The 18,225-nt window shown below is 42.5% G+C and overlaps 1 protein-coding gene across 1 annotated transcript; it reads right to left on the bottom strand.

Moving 5' to 3' along the window:
• Positions 1-5,679: 5,679 nt before the first annotated feature.
• FAM177B (family with sequence similarity 177 member B) lies at positions 5,680-11,120 on the bottom strand. The gene is made up of 4 exons (XM_073796419.1): positions 10,163-11,120; positions 9,811-9,877; positions 7,060-7,253; positions 5,680-6,821 (listed from the first exon to the last, which is right to left on the bottom strand). The coding sequence occupies exons 1-4, from the start codon at positions 10,328-10,330 to the stop codon at positions 6,630-6,632; spliced, it is 621 nt and encodes a 206-aa protein (XP_073652520.1). The 5' UTR covers positions 10,331-11,120; the 3' UTR covers positions 5,680-6,629.
• Between the last annotated feature and the right edge of the window lie 7,105 nt (positions 11,121-18,225).

Raw genomic sequence — 18,225 nt, 5'->3', positions numbered from 1 at the left:
CAAGCCTGCAAAGATGAAAAAGACCCAAACAATTCTTGGCAGGCTGTTCATCCACGGGAAGATGCTCAAATGATGTTTGGAGATATGGAGATAAATGCCTGTGTGCATTTGCCAGAGAGCTTCCCTGATCACTTCAGACTTCTTGAATTTCCACACTAAAGGTTAAGGTTTAGGGTGACTCCATTATTAGAAAAGAAAAATAATAAAATTAACTTTAATTTGCCTACATTACGCACAAGGAAGTGTGGTGGTAATAACCTAAAACATCAAGAATCAGGAGAATCATTTAAATTTAGTTTATTGATTAAATCAACAGGCTTTTGCTACATAATTTGTTAATTGAGGATATTTTTGGCTGGCAAGAATTTAGGGTTTAAATATCATCGGAAGGGGAAGTTAGTTAGCCCTTCCCCAACGTATCATTGGATCGTGGAAGCTGCCAGATAGAACTGGGCACTACTGTTCCTCCACATACTGTTTAGCATTCATAAATCTACAAAAGGAAAAGATGCCTCCTGGGAGGAAAAGGACTAGGATTGGCACTCCTTCTCCAAGGTTCAAAGTTAAAAACATGGGGTAGAATGAACAGAGATGATACCGACCAAGCTTAGGTGGCATGAAAGGACAATAAAGGCCCAAGAGGAAACCCGCTATACAAGGGGGGGAGGTCCGGACTGCTGACAAGCATTATATCTTTGTCTAGATTGTTGGCGGGGAGTGTTCTGGGTATAGAGTATGGCTAATGGTAGAATCCCTTCCTACTAAGTCAATTTGACATTATGATTGTGCTTTGGGGAAAATGGCTATGGGTCTGTAATATCACTAAAGAGTTGTACTTTCTAGGAGGCTCCTTTTTTTTTTTTTTTTTTTGTGGTGGGGATGCTCATGACTAATATATCAGAGAAGTGTTTTCCTGGTCTACTGAAGATCCACCTGGGTAAATAACCAGGTGGAAAATATAGGAACGAACAGTGGTGGCAAATGAAACAGCCAGACTAAACTTGCAGGAGCCGGTTGCCTGGATGAGCCCCAACACAACACAATACGACAGGAGGAATAACTGATACAGCTCAGCAAGATCAGCCTAGCCTTGAGGAGTAAGGCCAAATTCTGGCCCTCTGGGAGCACTGTGATTCTTGGATGAGTAACTTTGGAGTCCTTATGCATATTTAGGAATAAAAAAACCTATTAGTTATTCATTGCTATGTAAAAAAATTCCCCCAGTATTAGCAGCTCAAAAAAACAAACATTTATTATGTCACAGTTTCTCTGAGGCAGGAACCCAGGAGTGGCTTAGCTGCAAGATTCGGGCTCAGAATATCTGGTGAGGTTGCAGGCAGCTGTTGTTGGCTGAAGCTGCAGTCATACTAGGGCTGGAGGAAGATCATCTAAAAAAACCCTGTCAGTGTGCAGCTCCCGCACAAGCCTCCCATTAACCTGAAGCCATTCATCCCAGGAACTCTCAAGTCTAGATTGATGGGAGCAGAGCTTCCAGGAATGACATGCAATGGGGAGCCCTTGTTCCTGGAGAGGCCCAGGGCCCCATCAGCCACAAAACCAAATTAGGGAATTACTGTTGCTACCTTTGCAGCCCAGTATCAAATGCATTTCAAGTGGGCCGCCTCCAAAGAGGTGTATATCCGGGTGGTTAGGCCAGGCTATGCCATCAGAGGCCTGAAGGGCCCCAGCTTCCCAAGGCCTCCTGAAAAGGTGTGTACTGCCCAGGCACCTGCTGTGTGGTTCCGGATAGCCAGGGATCTGGAACAGGAAAGGGGTCTGGAGAGGCTGGGACACAGGAGGGGACTCTTGGGGGACAAGTCGTACGCCTAGTAGCAAACCCTAGCCTCCCCAATGGGGAATAGAGCTCAAGCTTACCCGAATGCCTTGTGGGGTGGGGAGGGGCGGGGCCGGCGGGCAGGCCAGGGAATCCTCCAGTTAAGAGTCACCCCGGAGCCCTGGTTACAGGAGAAGCCCGGAGCCAATCAGGCAGCAAGCTCAAATGTGGACTGTCGCCAACTTGCTTCCGCCCACTCAGAGTGATGGGGGTGAGGGGTTGCTGTGGTGACTGTGCAGACCTCCGCAGACCTGGACGCCCCCGCCGTCCCAGGTCTGCGGACGGCATGCGTACTGCGCATGCGGGTGCCGAGCAGTTCGGGATGGCCGGGGATCTGGGACACTGTAAGGGTTAGGAGAGGCCAGGTTACGACAGTAGAATGTCCAGGGACAAGGCTTAATCTACACAAATGCGCATATTCCCCTTGAAGGCAGAGCTGGAGGATACTGGACTGCACGGCCAAGGGCAGGCCGGCGGTGGGGGGCGGGTGGGTGACGGGTGTGTCCTCTAATAAGAGACACGAGAGCTATAGTTTTGCAGGAGAAGCCTGGGGTCTCTTCAGGCGGCAAGTCTGAAGGGGACTGGTTGACCAGTTAGTCCCTGCTACCTCAAGGTGATTTCAGGGCATGGGCCCCCTCCACACTGAAGACTGGGTTGGTGGTTAGGGCTGAAGGGATGTGTGTGTATTAATACTATGCCTGCCGGTCCTGCGCATTTTCTGGAGCAAGGCGGAATATGACCCACCCCGGGACCAGTACTGGGCCAGGACCCAGTTCAGAGGATTAGGGGCACCATGGGTGGCTCTTGGGGGAAAATAGACCTGTCGAAATTCCTTCATTCCTCACTGGCTGTTCGCAGGAGACCTTAGTTCTTTACCAAATGGACCTCTCCACAGGCTACAAGATTCTCACAGGGTGGCAGCTGGCTCCCCCCAGAGCAAGTGAGCCAAGAGAGTAAAAGGGAGAGACCAAAACAGAAGCTACAGAGTCTCTTATAACAGTCTGAGAAGTGTCATACATCACTTCTGACACATTCTGGAGCTCACATAGACCACCCTGGTTCAGTATGAGAGAGGCTACATGGCGTGTGAATACCAGGGGGTAAAGATTATTGGGGACCATTTGAGAGGCTGGCCACGGAAAGACTGGATGTCCTTATAATTTAGCTATCTCGAACTTAAGGCCAATAGGAGTGCAGAGATTTTTGTCTGTTTGGTTGATAGATAACAGTATGTCCATGAAAATAATCAATAAACAATCTATAATAGGAATAGAAAAGAGTTTTATTTCAGCCAAATTAAGGACTATAGGCCAGAAGACAGCCTCTCAGATAATTCTGAGGAACTGCTCCAGAGAAGCATGGTTTTCAGCACAGTTTTATGTCTTGTCAGAACAAAGAACATTAAGCAAGTCTGGGATACATTTCTTCAAGGTTTCAAAAAACAGATCAGCACGTACATGGTGAGTCAATATGGCCTTGGCACCTGGGAAGGGAGTCTTATCAATGAAGGAGTACCAGTATTGGCATCCCAGGAGGAGAGAGATTTAATTTTTATTTTTAACATGGACATTCTTTACTTCTGGTCAGTGCACCCTTTTCTTTAATAATTAAAGCAGATGTACAATGTACGTATGATAGGCCACAAATAGGCTGTTGTAGTTAGCATAAAATTCAAGTTAACTCATGTATAAGCCAGAATGACTTCCCCATACCTCAGTATGTAAAAATCTCTTTTATCCAATAACTGGCACATACTAGATGCCCAATTCATATTAAAGGAATGAATTAATTTTAATATTAAGGGAAATGTGAACTTCTCTTGCAGCCACAGGCTGATAATATCTGGGCATTGGTTTCCGTTTGTTTTCCTTATTATATTTAGTTCCAGATTCAGTTCATTGCATATGGCAACTGACCTTAAGACAAGGGGATCTCCCTTTTTTTAGTGGAAAATAAAATTAGATTGAGAGTAAAACATTTACTAGATAAAATGTACTCCTATGAATATCACACTTTGGTTTGCCTAGTTCTCTGGAATCAGCAATAAGTAAGGTATCTTCCAGGGTACCATTTAATTGAGAAAAGTCAAAAAGAGTTCATCACAGGATCTATTCGGAAGCAAAATAGCAAATAAACCAGAAACAGAGTTTTAGTGTATGGCCTGACACCTGAGAGGCAGGTAACCAACGCTTCACTGGTAGACTTGGCCACTTCTTCTGACATGTCACAAAGCTCTCAGATTTACCTCATGTTGAAATTGGACTAGCAGGGCCTTTTGGATGAAGAACTAAGACGGACTCCTTAATGGAGACAAACCATTCAGACTCCTTGAAGCCATGATTTTCATATATATTACTAATTATAATTGATACAATGATTTGAGTACCTAATTAGAGCCATGTGCTTTTCCTCAGTTTTCACCGCTTATTCTTAGAGTAGTCATGGGCTGTGTCTACCTCACTCACTTTAATCCCCTTTTACTGAGAACCACGCTCATCCAGAAACAGGTCCTATAAGTATGTTGCTACCACATGACTCCACCTTCCTGGTCACAAATGATTGGATGAGGGATGGTCACCTGAACAAAAAGGGCTACTCAGGGGCTTCCCTGGTGGCGCAGTGTTTGAGAGTCCGCCTGCCGATGCAGGGGACACGGGTTCATGCCCTGGTCCGGGAAGATCCCACATGCCGCGGAGTGGCTGGGCCTGTGAGCCATGGCCGTTGAGCCTGCACGTCCAGAGCCTGTGCTCCGCAACGGGAGAGGCCACAACAGTGAGAGGCCCGCATACCGCAAAAAAAAAAAAAAAAAAATGGATCTGATTCCTGCATCAAACCTGTTTTACACATGGGAACACTGAGAATTTGAGTAACCTGAGCTACCAGGTTAGAAAGAGGCAGCCGAGCTGAGATCAAACCAGTATCGCAGTGACTTTTCAGCTTATAATTTATCCCTTATACCACTGGAAGAAAGTGTTTCCCTTTCTCAGCTGTCTAAGGGGGTCCACACCCCTAAAAGTTAATTGCAGTCATGTGACTTGCTTTGGTGGAAGAAACATAAGCAGAGGTGACATGATTCATTCTTAGTGGAGACAGTGATTAACTATCCACTTCACTTCTGCTTCTGCAGCCCTGAGAGCATCAGTTTGGAGGAACTGTAGGATCAAAGGAGCATGTGCTACTGAGCCAGCACCTGGAGAACACGGTGGGAAGCCATCTGAACTGATGGTGGACCTCCCATGAGAAAGAAAGAAACTTTTGTTGTTTTAAGCCACTGAGATTTTGGAGTTGTCTTTTTATGCCAGATAACCTATTTTATCCTCATGTATTCAACTAACCACACGTTATTCTCTAGGCCTACTTCTGTCCTTGATTTCATATCAAATCAATTCCAACTTCCCATCCTCTTAGAGTTATTATTTCACTTTATATGGCCGCATAGCAAACCACTCCACAACTTAAAATGACTTACTGTTTCTTATGACTCTGTTGGCTGATTGGTCTCAGCTGCATGGTTTATCTGCTACACATAGGGCAGGAGAAGTTCACTTATGTGGCTGCATTTGCTGGGGAGCATGGCTGGGGCTGGAACGCCTAAGATGGTCTTTCATCCTTGGGGTCCTCTCTCCACGTGGCCTCACATCATTCAGAAGGCTAACGCAAACTTCTTTACAACGTGAAGCTTTCTAAGAGGACAAGTCCCCGGTGCAAGTGTTTATCAAGCATCCAGTTGCATCACATTTGCTACTTACTATCTCACTGGCCAAAGCAAGTAACATAGCCAAGGCCAGAGTCAATGTAGGTGGGGCTATGTGAGGACATGAATTCCAGAAGGTATGGTTCTTTGGGGACCTTCAATAGAACAGTCTATGACAGCCACTAATTAAGCATTAACAACTAATATTCGCAGTTTTAAAAGAATTTTCACATTTATTAGTTCATTTCGTTTAACAGTAACCCTTGAGAAACAAATAAATGCCACCCCTATTTTACAAAGAAAGAGACTGGGGCTCAGAAATTTAGACACCTAAAATCACACGACTAGTAAAAAGCAGAACTGAGACTTGAACTCAGGTCTTTTTACTGCAAAACCTGTGTCTTTCTATATCACCGCTACCTTTGGCCAGCGCAACCTGTGTTATCCAGCTATGATTTCCACGTCTGATCTTTAGAGTTTTTGAAAATTTGTTGACAAGTAAACGAGAGAATCATTCACTTTTTCCAAATACTTTTTCTAGAGCTTAGATTGTTTATTTATTTATTTTTGACGTGTTTGGGGAGAAATGCACCCAACTCTCAAAGACTGCTATGTTGAAACAGAGTTATTAGCAATGTTTGCTTATTGCAAAGCAAGCCCCAAGTAAGCCAACATAGCTATTGCAAAGGACACCCTGAAAGGATTTAGACTTCATAATGCCCAAAGTTTCTTTTGAGGAACAGAGGGTCCTTTTCTGTACCCTCGCCACGTGACAAAGAGTTTTCAGCCTAAAACTCCTGTGCCCAAGTTCCTTAAGGCATTTATACTACTGTGCAAATGTCAATACTAGTAGCCCACAACTGACGGACAGGACTTATATCACTGGGGTGGAGTTGGGTTGCTGGGCTTATAAATAAAAATTTACATTGAGAGAGAATCCACAATTGTTCTTATGATTGTTTACAATTCCTGGCTGCTGGAGAATAAATCACAAAGAGATTGAGATCAGATCTGGCTCAGAAGTGCTACCTGTGGTGCTGTTGCCTTGGTAATCAATGACCGAGGATGAGAGATCCAGGGGAACTATAGCCCCGCTGCCCATTAGGAGCTGGAATCTGCCATCAGGCCCTCGCTGGTTGAGATACTCCACCGAGGAATGCCCTCGGCAATGTCCTGTTGTCTCGTTCCATACTCTCGGGCCCCAGCCTCCAGGTGACACTTTTCATTGGGAACATTGGCTGGTTGGGCCTTTGATCCATTCCCTTCACTTTCCTGATACAGAGAGAAATAAGGAAATGTTTAACAGTAAACCCAATACCTCTGATCTCCCCCTCTTATAGAGACAGCCTTATAAGAAGCCTCCCCTTTATGCGATCTCAGGCTTCACACTCGACTACCATCTACGAACTATCTCAGGACCTTCTAACTTCACACAAGAGAGGCAAATACGAATAAGCATCATGGGGTGAGGGGCATTGGAAAAAGAAAGTCTGACCATGGGAGCTCAGTGAAACTGCAGTTACATGAATTACCAGGTGGGAAAATACTCCTCTGTAAGGGCCCAAATCAGGAACAACCAACATTCCCATCTCAGGGCTCTTGGTGTCCCCAGCGGGATGTCACATACCTTATTTTGTGTTCTATAGTACTCATTTAACACATACTGGTATTTGGGTTGATTAAGACCAAAGAAGAGAGCAAATCTTCCACCAAGGAATTCACATGCTAGAAGAAAGAAAAACGCTTTGGTAAACTGAATTAATAATTAAAGCTTAGGGCTTCCCTGGTGGCGCAGTGGTTGAGAGTCCGCCTGCCGATGCAGGGGACGCGGGTTCGTGCCCCGGTCCGGGAGGATCCCACATGCCGCGGAGCGGCTGGGCCCGTGAGCCGTGGCCGCTGAGCCTGCGCATCCGGAGCCTGTGCTCCGCAACGGGAGAGGCCACAACGGTGAGAGGCCCGCGTACCGCAAAAAAAATAATAATAATAATTAAAGCTTAAACTCAAGTTTCAACTTGCCCTCAAATGGTCTATTACTATACTTAACTTCAAGGCTGACAAAAGATTTCAATTGCTCCAGACCCTCAAAAAGTCCTAGGACTCAAAGGGAATTTGTTAAATCTTCTGTCTTCACATAGGATTACATGTAAACTATCCTTTCCAGATGAATATATCAGGGGAGATTTTCAAAATACTTAATAACAGGTACAGGTCCTGAGCAATCAGAACAGATGTTGCTTATCCCCATGTGTATCATCTGATCATCAGCTGTGAGTATGTTGCAAAGTATACCCCAAATTAAATCCAATGTTACTGAGACCCATGTCAGAAATTTTTCCATGCATCAAAACAAACTCCTTCCTAGCAGCAATTTAAGACCTTCCTTGTCTGCCTTCAGTTACAATATCAAGGTGGCCTGCAGCCTCAGGGATTGTTAAGAGTTAGGGATAAAGGTTTAGCATGAATAATGAGGGGTTTCCAAAAAGGTCTCTCCTAGAGATGTTCTCCTGTAAAAGTATAGGGCTTCTGATGTGCCTCACCCCGTTATAGGACTTTCTGATTCCCATGATTCATTCCACTTCTGAAGAAATTGCTCATACAGTGCATCAAAATGATGCCGTCTATTCTTTTTTAACGTGCTTTATCCTTTCAAAAATACTCTAGCTCTGTAATCTGTTTGTTTGCCACAGTGCCTAGTACATGTGCATAAGAGAAGTTTCTAAAACATTAGAATAAATCTCAGGAAGTTTTCCTGTTTATGACCTACTAGAATCTTACATGGAAAAAATTAATTACCAGTGTCGTCTGGGTTCCAGCTCTAACCAAAGTCTCTGTGTAAAGATCAGACTGTTAGCGTATTTATGCCTTCACTAAAATCTGGAAGCCCCCGGCAGAAGCCCTTTCAGGCTACAGTTCCATTTGGAACCCTGAAGGCAGACTGATTCCCTGTGTGTCCTGCCCCTGTCATCTGAAGTCAAAGCCCAACATAGAAATCACTGTAGTCCCTGTCCTCCTTCACACGCTCATATTGCTGTACTGAGTTTTGCTTCTTTTACCTGATCTAATCTCTAAGGCTCCCTCCCTCCAAAATATTTCACCTCTTCAAACAGTCTTGCCCTAACTAAAGCACAGAAGTCTCTGGAAGGCAGCATTTCTTCTGCCAACATATTTTGGTTGAGGTAAGGTCAGTATTCACCTGGGTCTCTAAAGTAACTTCCAAATTACAAACCTTCCACCTTGATCAAAAAGCACTTAGGGCTCATACCATCTGACTAAATCTCCCTTGTCATTACTTTTAATGTGATTTAAAGACCCCCTGGTCACTTTCATGGTCCCCAAGCTGGCCTTGGCCAGACATACTTTCATAGCATCCTTAAGATGTCTCCTCTGTACATCAACATTCCTGAGTATCCCAGTCTATAGTCCCTACACTCCTCCTGCCATGGAGGTTGTAACAACAAATTATCATCATGGGCATGTTTACCGGCCTATATTACCCATTGACTATTAAGGCCCTTGAAAGCAAAGACTGTCATTTGTCTTTGTGTCCCAGGGTCCTGCACAGTGCTGAGCGTACATGAGGACTCAATAAATGTTTACTGAATGAATGAATGAAGATCAATTCCTAAGAGCTATATTTTATATTTTCTCAGATTCTTAAAGTTGTTTCCCCCCATCACATACACAAGCATATGCAAGTTAGAAGGAAATGAGTAATTACATGTTGCCAATTGTGATTTTTAAAAAATTGATGAAAGTCAAACAAAATAAGATTTAGTATTTTGTCTCTTGTAAGTAGCCACTTAGGCTATTCATTATGTCCTTGGGAGGGATCACTAAAATTGTTTATAATAGAGTGATTATGAAAAGGGAACTTGGAACTGTGTCAGGTAACAGTTGAAAAAAGAAAAAACTTGGAAGTTTATTCAGGTGAAGAGTCACCTCAGGGAGGACTGACTATTGTCTTCAAATATTTGAAATTCTATGAAAGAGGAATCTGGACTGGTGTTGTCTGGCTTTTAAAAAGACAACTAGGACAATGGGAAGAACTTTAAAAGAAGATAGAATAGAAGATAGAATTTACTAAAAAGAGTTGAGAAAAGATGGCAGGGTCTGCCTGAAGATGTGAGGTTCTATGCCTTCGGGAATGTTCAAGCGTAGATATGGAAGCGACCAGTTCTTCAGAATGCCACGGAGTGGATTAAACCACTGGAAGTCCCATCTAACTCTGAGGGTCTGTAAGTCTATATTTAGGACAGAAAAAAATAACCTTAGCAGTACTTACTAGAAAATGAGGTCCTTGCTATTCGCCCTGCCCAAAACCATAGGTAGGACCCCCATGAAAGTTTAGACTGAAAAAAAAAGAGAAACCAAATCAGCATAAATTAATAACAGGAGTGGTGACTGCAGAGTCTGCAGTGTAGAAGTTTCAAAATACTTTGTAATAGGTTCCATTTTCTCCCATAGATGAGAAACCTAAGATTATCAAAATTATAAGTTGATTGTACTTGGCTGTAGAAAGCAAACCAAGGAGAGCAAGGAATTAGCTTAAAACTGTGTTTTCCACAAACCTCATCTGCCTTAATTTCGCATTCACTCAGCCCCCATGTTCGCTAATAATGATATTCTAAGCTTACAGGATCAAGTGTTGAATTTGTACTCTGTTCCTCTTTTTCTTCCTCTTCCTCTGTGCTATATTCTTCCATGATGTCACCATCAACAAAATGGATAACTCTTTTGGGAGTCCTCCTTTTGGAAGGTCTACCCTTTTCTAGTTCTAACTGCTGGAAACTGTCTTTTTCCATAAGGAAAAAACTGGTAAATGAAAAACAGGACGCTTTAAGACAATCTGCCCAGGACAGTGTTTATATAGCAGAGACGTGTCTAATCATTTTCAATGGATTGTAAAGACAGAGAGTTCAGAGGTAATTGCAGCTATGATCTCGTCAGTTCTTCAAATCCAAGAGAAGACAGTTTAGTTCTGTACCAAAACAGAAAAGATTCAATTAGTAGTGAAAATGTGAACTTTGGGTCTTCAAACAAAAATGTCAACAGGATTCCTTATTAATTGCAAAAGCTGCAGTTGCTGGTAGGGGTAGGAAGGGGCCATCGCCCTACGGAAATTCCTCAATCATTTCGATAAATACTGAGGAGCAATATAAGTAGTGGTAAAGAGTACAGGCTTTGCACAGACAGGTGAAAATATTAGCCAAGTATATGTCTGATAAGGGACTTATTTTCAGAATATATAAAAAATAACTGCAATTTATAAAATATAAACAACTCAATTAAAATAAGGGCAAAGAATTTGAATAGACACTTTCCCAAAAATTTACAGATGCCAAATAAACTTAGGAGAAGTGCTCAATGTCATAGTCATTAGACAAATGCAAATAGAAACCATATGCGATATCACAACATAGTCACTAGAAGGAGAAAATTAAAAAGACTAACAATACTAAATGTTGAGGGGTAAGTGAAGCAACTAGAACTCTCATAAATTGCTTGCCAGTGGGACTGCAACTAGTATGGCCACTTTGGAAAACAGTTGGACAGTTTCTTAGAAGTCAAACATATACTTACCATGTAATCTTGTAATTCCATGTCTAGATATTTTCCCAAGAGAAATGAAGATATATATCCATCTAAAGATTTGTATGTGAACATTCATAGTAGCTGTATTTGTAAGAGCTCCAAACTGAAAACAATCCAAATATCCATTAACTGGTAAAAGATAAACAAAATGTGGTATATCTATTCAGCGGAATACTGCTCAGCAATTAAAAGTAATGGACAACTAATGTTTGCAATACCCTGAAGGAATCTCAGAAGCATTATGCTAAGTAAAAGAAGCCAGACACTGTATGATTTTACTTATGTGACATTTTAGAAAAGGCAAAATTACAGTGGTAGAAAACAGATCGGTGTTTGCTAGGGGTGACAGGCTGTGGGAGGAGATTAACTACAAACGGGCAAAGGGAACTTTTTGGGGTGATGGAATTGTTCTAAGAGATAGTATGATTGTAGTAGTGGTTACTCGACTGTGTATATACATTTGTCAAAGCGAATCAAAATCTAGACTTAATTTTATTTAAGTTAAATCTTAATAAAGCTGATGAGCTTGGAGCCAGACTGTCTAGGTTCAAAATCCTGTTGCTTAATATTCCAGTGTCTTGGTTTCTTCATCTATAAAATAAGAATAATATAATTTGAAAATGTGTGTGAATATATACCAACCTTGTAAAATTAAGGAGTAAATGAGTAAAGACACATACAGGACTCAGAACAATTCTTAGAAAACAGTAAGTATTTAATAAAAGCTAGCTATTGTCAAGTACTTATCACTTACTTAATGATGTCTATATATCAGGCACTGTTCTAATGTAGTAAGTACACTCTTGTCTTAATATATTTTAAGATTATATCAGCAAACATGACAGGCCGAGCTGATGTGGAAGAGTTTTTCTTCCTGTTCCAAACACACAGAAATGCGGGATAAAATGAAACAAACAAAACATTCAATCAGGCTGCACTAAGGAAGTAAGAAAGAGAGTCATAGAGAGGAAGGGGAAGGAAGGGAGTGAGGGAGGGAAGAAGGAGGGGAAAAAGAGAAGGAAAGGAAGAAAGGAAGAAAGCTAACCCAGGTGCCAGAAAAAGAGAGGAAACTCAAAATCATACGGGTGAGCTGAAGCGGAGGTAGTTCCTGGGGTTTCAGAACCAGGTACAGGCCTTGGGGCTAGAGTTTTAATACTGGCGCAGAGAGGAGAGAGCCTAAATCACAAATCCCATGAGTGTGGGGAGCTGAAGTAAAGCTACCTGCATAACACGAAGATAATCAAGTACTATCTTAGCTACAAAATATGGACGAGTAAGACTACCTGTTGGCCTGCAAAAGTGGCAAAATAATTTGTCATCTCCTGGCAACTTGGGTAGAAATAGTCACCTGAAAAAAAATTGGAGCCCGAGGCCAGGACCCCATACTGGTACGTGGCCCAAATTCACAGCCCTCATACGGTATAAGGACCTATAAGGACCTGAAGCGAAGCTGAGTAACCTGGAGGCAGTGCAGCCCACAGAACTCTCAGATGCAAACGCAAAGTCACCCTGGAGGGAGGCTTCAACAGGACAGGGAACACTGGACCTCCACTACAAATAACCCTGGCCAAGGATGCGCTCATTGCAAAAACTTACAAATCACATGAGGAAACCAACCATCATGAGGAGGGTTCAGCAAATGAAATGAAAAAAATGGGAGAGTCCTCATCCAAGAATTAGGAATAATAGAACAACATGAAACTTTAAAAATGAACATGGTTGGGCTTCCCTGGTGGTGCAGTGGTTGAGAATCTGCCTGCCAATGCAGGGGACACAGGTTCGAGCTCTGGTCTGGGAAGATCCCACATGCCGCGGAGCAACTAGGCCCGTGAGCCACAATTACTGAGCCTGCGCGTCTGGAGCCTGTGCTCTGCAACAAGAGAGGCTGCGATAGTGAGAGGCCCGCGCACCGCGATGAAGAGTGGCCCCCACTTGCCGCAACTAGAGAAAGCCCTCGCACAGAAACGAAGACCCAACATAGCCATAAATAAATAAATTAAATTAAAAATAAAATTAACATGGTTGATATATTCAAAGAGATAAAGGAAGCAAAACATTATAGTATCCAAAAGGAACAGGTTGATTTGAAAAGGAACCAAACAGAAATTCCAGAAATGAAATATATGGGAACATAGGATAGGTTGGATGTAGATTAAACATAGTGAAGAAATCTGAGGAAATCTCTCATAAACAGCATAAAGATATATATATACATATATATATATACATATATATATATTCTGTTAACATGAAAGAAAAGTTATGAGCTAAGAATAGATGAGAAAGTTCAATATACTTTTAATGGGAGTTCCAGAAGATGTGAACAGAAATAATGGGGGAGGTGATGTTTGAAGAGGTAATGGCTATGGATTTTCCGTATTTGAAGAAAGACACAAATCTTCAAATATGAGAAACATGAAGAATACTAGAGGGATAAAAAAATAAAATCAAACCTAGATCATAGAAATTATAGAAAATCTTAAAATTTATAATAGATAAGGCAGATTAGGCTAAAGGCTAACTTCAAATCAGCAACAACTGAGCCCAGAAGACAGTTGATTATTGTCATAAAGAATTCAATATCCAGTTGAACAATTTTTGAGAGTAAAACAATGACATTTTACGACCTATAGAAACTGAGTTAAGCATTCCTGCATCTTCACTGAACAATGAATAATATAAGATTCTGTGTCAAATAGAAGGAAAGTGAACGCAGAAGTAAGAGTGAGATGCAAGAAACAAATGTAAATGAACAAGTAAACAAAGTGAAACTCTTAATAGTGACTCTTAAAAACACTACTTTGGTAGGGCACAGTATAAAAACAAAGAAGTATTAAGTATTAGCTAACAATAACAAAAATATGAGGGGTTGACCTCTTTAAGTATTGTTTTGGAATACTTTGGAGAGGATAAGTATGCATGCTGACAATTTAAAGGTGACTAGCAAAATAATGGAATTAGAATGTATGGCTTCAAAGCCAGTAGAAGAAAAATAAAAAAGGAAATAAACACTCCAACAGAAGGCAGGAAAAAGGGGATAAAGAGAGCAAAGGAAAAGCATGATTAATGAAAACACCAATAAAATATTAGAAATAATTCCAAATAAGTCAGTAATCATAAATATATATGAGTGAATCAATTATCAGCCATCTATCAAAATGAAGACCAGCAGATTGACTTTTTAAAAGTTTTATGGGCAATAAACACAGGATTGAATATACATATAAATATAATTCATACATAAATCTTATTTGTACAATGCCATTGTTAAAGGTCAGAGTTACAAAAAGCCTGTCAAGGGTTAAATTTGTTATCCAAAGCAAGGTGATGTGAGACCTTCTCAGCCCAGGGTCCCCTGAGGAGTCTTAAAGGATATATTCATGGTTTTCCCTGAGTGACTTAGTGGCAGTGTATCACAAAAGAACCTTGGTGAGAAGTAAACTAAAACTATTTGGTGAGAAGTAAACTAGAACTACTTAGTTTCTGATGCCAAAGAGCAGAAAAAAAAAAAAAGATCTTAACTTGGTGTTTAAAATATGCCGAGTATAACAGTATTGCAAAAGTAAATATTTTCAATGCCATGAGAAATAAAATATGCTCTATAACAATCAGAAGAAAATAAAAACATTTTCAAAAAACAACTCACCATTATTCCTCTGCTTTTTCTTTCATTGCTGTAATTGGCTTTGGTTTTGAAAGTAGTGCAAAATTTGGTGTTAGAATTTGTTCGGTAGATGACAAATTAATACAACTAGCCTTTGTGCTGACGTGGAAAGGTTCTCTTGCGTGTGTCTTACAGGGTGGAACAAATTTGAGTTGTGGGAAGGTGAGTTATGTTTACACGTGCAGCATTAAATAAACCCAGTGGCCCTCAAACTTGTCTTCATGTTAGGATTACCTGGGAGTCCTTTTTTAAAATTCCAAGGCCAGGACACACCCGAGACCCACAGTCTATTGGGGTGGGACATGGGCCTCAATTATTTTTGAGGCTTCCCTGGTGATTGCAATGGGCAGGCCAGTTTGGGGACCAGTGCCTGAAGGAGAGCAGGAAGAAATGTGACTTCTAAATTGAACAGACTTGTGGGATTTCTCTGGTGGCTCAGTGGTTAAGAATCCTCCTGCCAATGTAGGGGACATGGGTTCGAGCCCTGTTCTGGGAAGATCCCACATACCCTGGAGCAACTAAGCCCATGCGCCACGACTACTGAGCCTGCGCTCTAGAGCCCCCGAGCCACAACTACTGAGCCCGCATGCCTAGAGCCCGTGCTCTGCAACAAGAGAAGCCACCACAATGAGAAGCTAGCACACCGCAGCGAAGAATAGCCCCCGCTCGCCACAACTAGAGAAAGCCCGCGCGCAGCAACGAAGACCCAACACAGCCAAAAGTAAATAAATTTGAATTGAACAGACTTGTGATTTAGTCATGTGGTGTACTGCAGAAAGCTCCAATAGCCAAGCTTGGGCTAAGAAGTCTTGCTTATTTTCTTACAGGAGGATTTTTTTTTGCTTTCTGCTTTCTGAGGCCTCCCTGCTTTGCCCCCAGCTGAAAAGCTTACACATCAAAAGTTTAAGAATAAGGCCTAACAGTCTCATAATAGTCAATTTACTCCTTTCCAGACCATCTCCCAAGTCATACATTTCTGAACCAAATGAAGTACCCCAAGCCCCCATTCACCTGGCTCATCCCTGTTATATTACAGACTAGTGATATCTGTTGGCTTTCTGAAGAAAACAGTGGTTTGTTTTGCAAAATAGTGTTGTGCATTAAATTGACATATTCGTCTTTAAAAGAGAGTGCTAAAGGAGCAGAGTGGGCAAGAGAGATGGGGGAGGAGAAAGGAGGGGAGAGAGAGAGAGAGAGAGAGGGAGAGAGAGAGAGGAGAGAGAGGAGAGAGAGAGAGAGAGAGAGAGAGAGAGAGAGAGAGAGAGAGAGAGAGAGAGACCTACCTGGCTTACAGTCGATTTAGTGAATGCTTTTCTGCCACCTAATGGACATTTCAGGATATGCTATGCAAAATTCATCTTTGTAATCACAGTGTGTGTCAATATAGAGGGGGCTCAATACTGAACTGCGTGGAATCTACTTATTTTTTATTTACCAAAATCTTGGGAGCGTTGCCAACTTCACACCAAGTACCTAGACTGGGATGTTTTGGAAGTGATATTTCAGAGGGTCAAGTATTCCCCACAACATGCTTTGTACCTCAGTTTAATTCGTAGGAGAACCTCTAGTTTTTTCTTTAAAAACCCAGATCTAGTTTATCAAGGATTGTTCCCAAGTATATAATGTAATTAACATACCGTATAATCTCCCTGACATTTCAATATTGGAGTACACCAGGGCTCAGCTCTTAGACTCACCTACTCCTCATTTGGCCCTATGGCTTTTTTTTTTTAATAAAGTTATTTATTTATTTTTGGCTGCATTGGGTCTTTGTTGCTGCTTGCAGGCTTTCTCTAGTTGTGGCGAGCAGGGGCTTCTCTTGTGGAGCACGGGCTCTAGGTGCACGGGCTTCAGTAGTTGTGGTGCACGGGCTTCAGTAGTTGTGGTGCACGGGCTTAGTTGCTCTGCAGCATGTGGGATCTTCCTGGACCAGGGCTCGAACCCGTGTCCCCCGCATTGGCGGGCAGATTCTTAACCACTGTGCCATCAGGGAACTCCCAGCCCTATGGCTTTAAATACTATCTACACACATATTTATAGCCAACATTTTTATCTCCCTGAATCTCAGATGCACAGATCTACCGTCTACTTGAAGTCTCTTCTTGACGTCTTTTTGGACGGCTAATAGACAACTCAATCCATGTCTAAACCTTTTGCTCATACTTTCAGTGCACCCTTCTCCTTCCTGAAACTACCCCACCCACTCACCCAGCTCCCACTCACACACTCACATCTACTCCTCTGGCAGTCTTCCCATTTCAATAAATGGCAACCCTATTCTTCCAGATCCTCAGGCCAAAAACATTGGAGACATTCTTGATTCTTCTCCTTTAATCACACCTCACATTAAATCCAACAGAAGTTCTCTGGGTTATTGCCAGAGTCTTAATACCACCATTCCACTGCCACCATGCTGGTCTAAGCCATCATCTGTCACCTGGATTATTGCAGCAGTCTGCTAATTGGCTTCCTATCATCTACACTCAAAAAGCAGTAAGAGTTGTTAAATGTTAAATCATACCATGTCACTTCTCTACTTAAAACTCTCCAGTGGGTTCTCGTCTCACCCCGAGTAAAAGCCAAAGTCCTTACAATGGCCTACAAGGTTGTAGATCTGGCCCCAGTACTTTTCTGGCCCCATTTTGTTCTACTGATATCTTCCCCCTGAGCTGCCCCTGTCTCATTCCAGTCACTGGCCCTCTTACTGCCGTTCCCTGACCACACAGGCTCTCTGCCCTGCAGGGACCTTGTGCGGGCTGTTCTCTGGATGAGTCTGTCTTCCCTTAGACTTTGTTCCCTCACTTCCTTCAGGTCTTTGGCTCGAGGTCTTCCCGGGGCTCCAGTCGTTCAAAGAACCAGCTGACTTCATTCACCACCACCACCACTCGACAGCTTACGTCATTGTTTTGTCTCCTTAGTACTTATCAACATTGAACACAATCTATATTTCACTTATCCTGTTTTTGTTTCCCTCTTCCCTTCCTTCTCTGACCCGCCCACCAGCCAGGGTGGAAGGGGTTTTACCTGTGTGCTCCCTGCCTTATTTACTTCCTGCCACTACAGTACCTGACACAGCTGGAACTCAGTATTTGTTTAATAAATGAATCATACGGTCAGTTCACTTCAATGGGTGGGGGAAGGTACTATATAATAGATTGGAAAAATAAAGAGAACAGTCTTAAAAAAAAGTTTTTTTTTCCAAATGAACCAGGTTAACGGAACCGGCCCTGGGTAACTACCAAGAGTGCGTCAGCCTTGTCTGCCTGGGCCTGCGGTGCCCCCTCCTCCCTTTCCCTCTTCCCCTGAGGGCGTCTGAAGGCTGAGCCTCTGGTAAAAGCAAGGATGGGACAGCCAAAGCCCCACTTCACAGCTTCACAGGGCAGCATTCACTGGCAGTTTCTCCACGCCATTTCACCTGAGGACATGGGCCCACTCCAATTG

The sequence above is a fragment of the Tursiops truncatus genome, chromosome 1, assembly GCF_011762595.2.
Source record: "Tursiops truncatus isolate mTurTru1 chromosome 1, mTurTru1.mat.Y, whole genome shotgun sequence".
Classification (NCBI taxonomy): Eukaryota; Metazoa; Chordata; class Mammalia; order Artiodactyla; family Delphinidae; genus Tursiops; species Tursiops truncatus.
The sequence above is the reverse complement of the archived record's forward strand: the minus strand, read 5'-3'. Positions and strand labels throughout refer to the sequence as shown.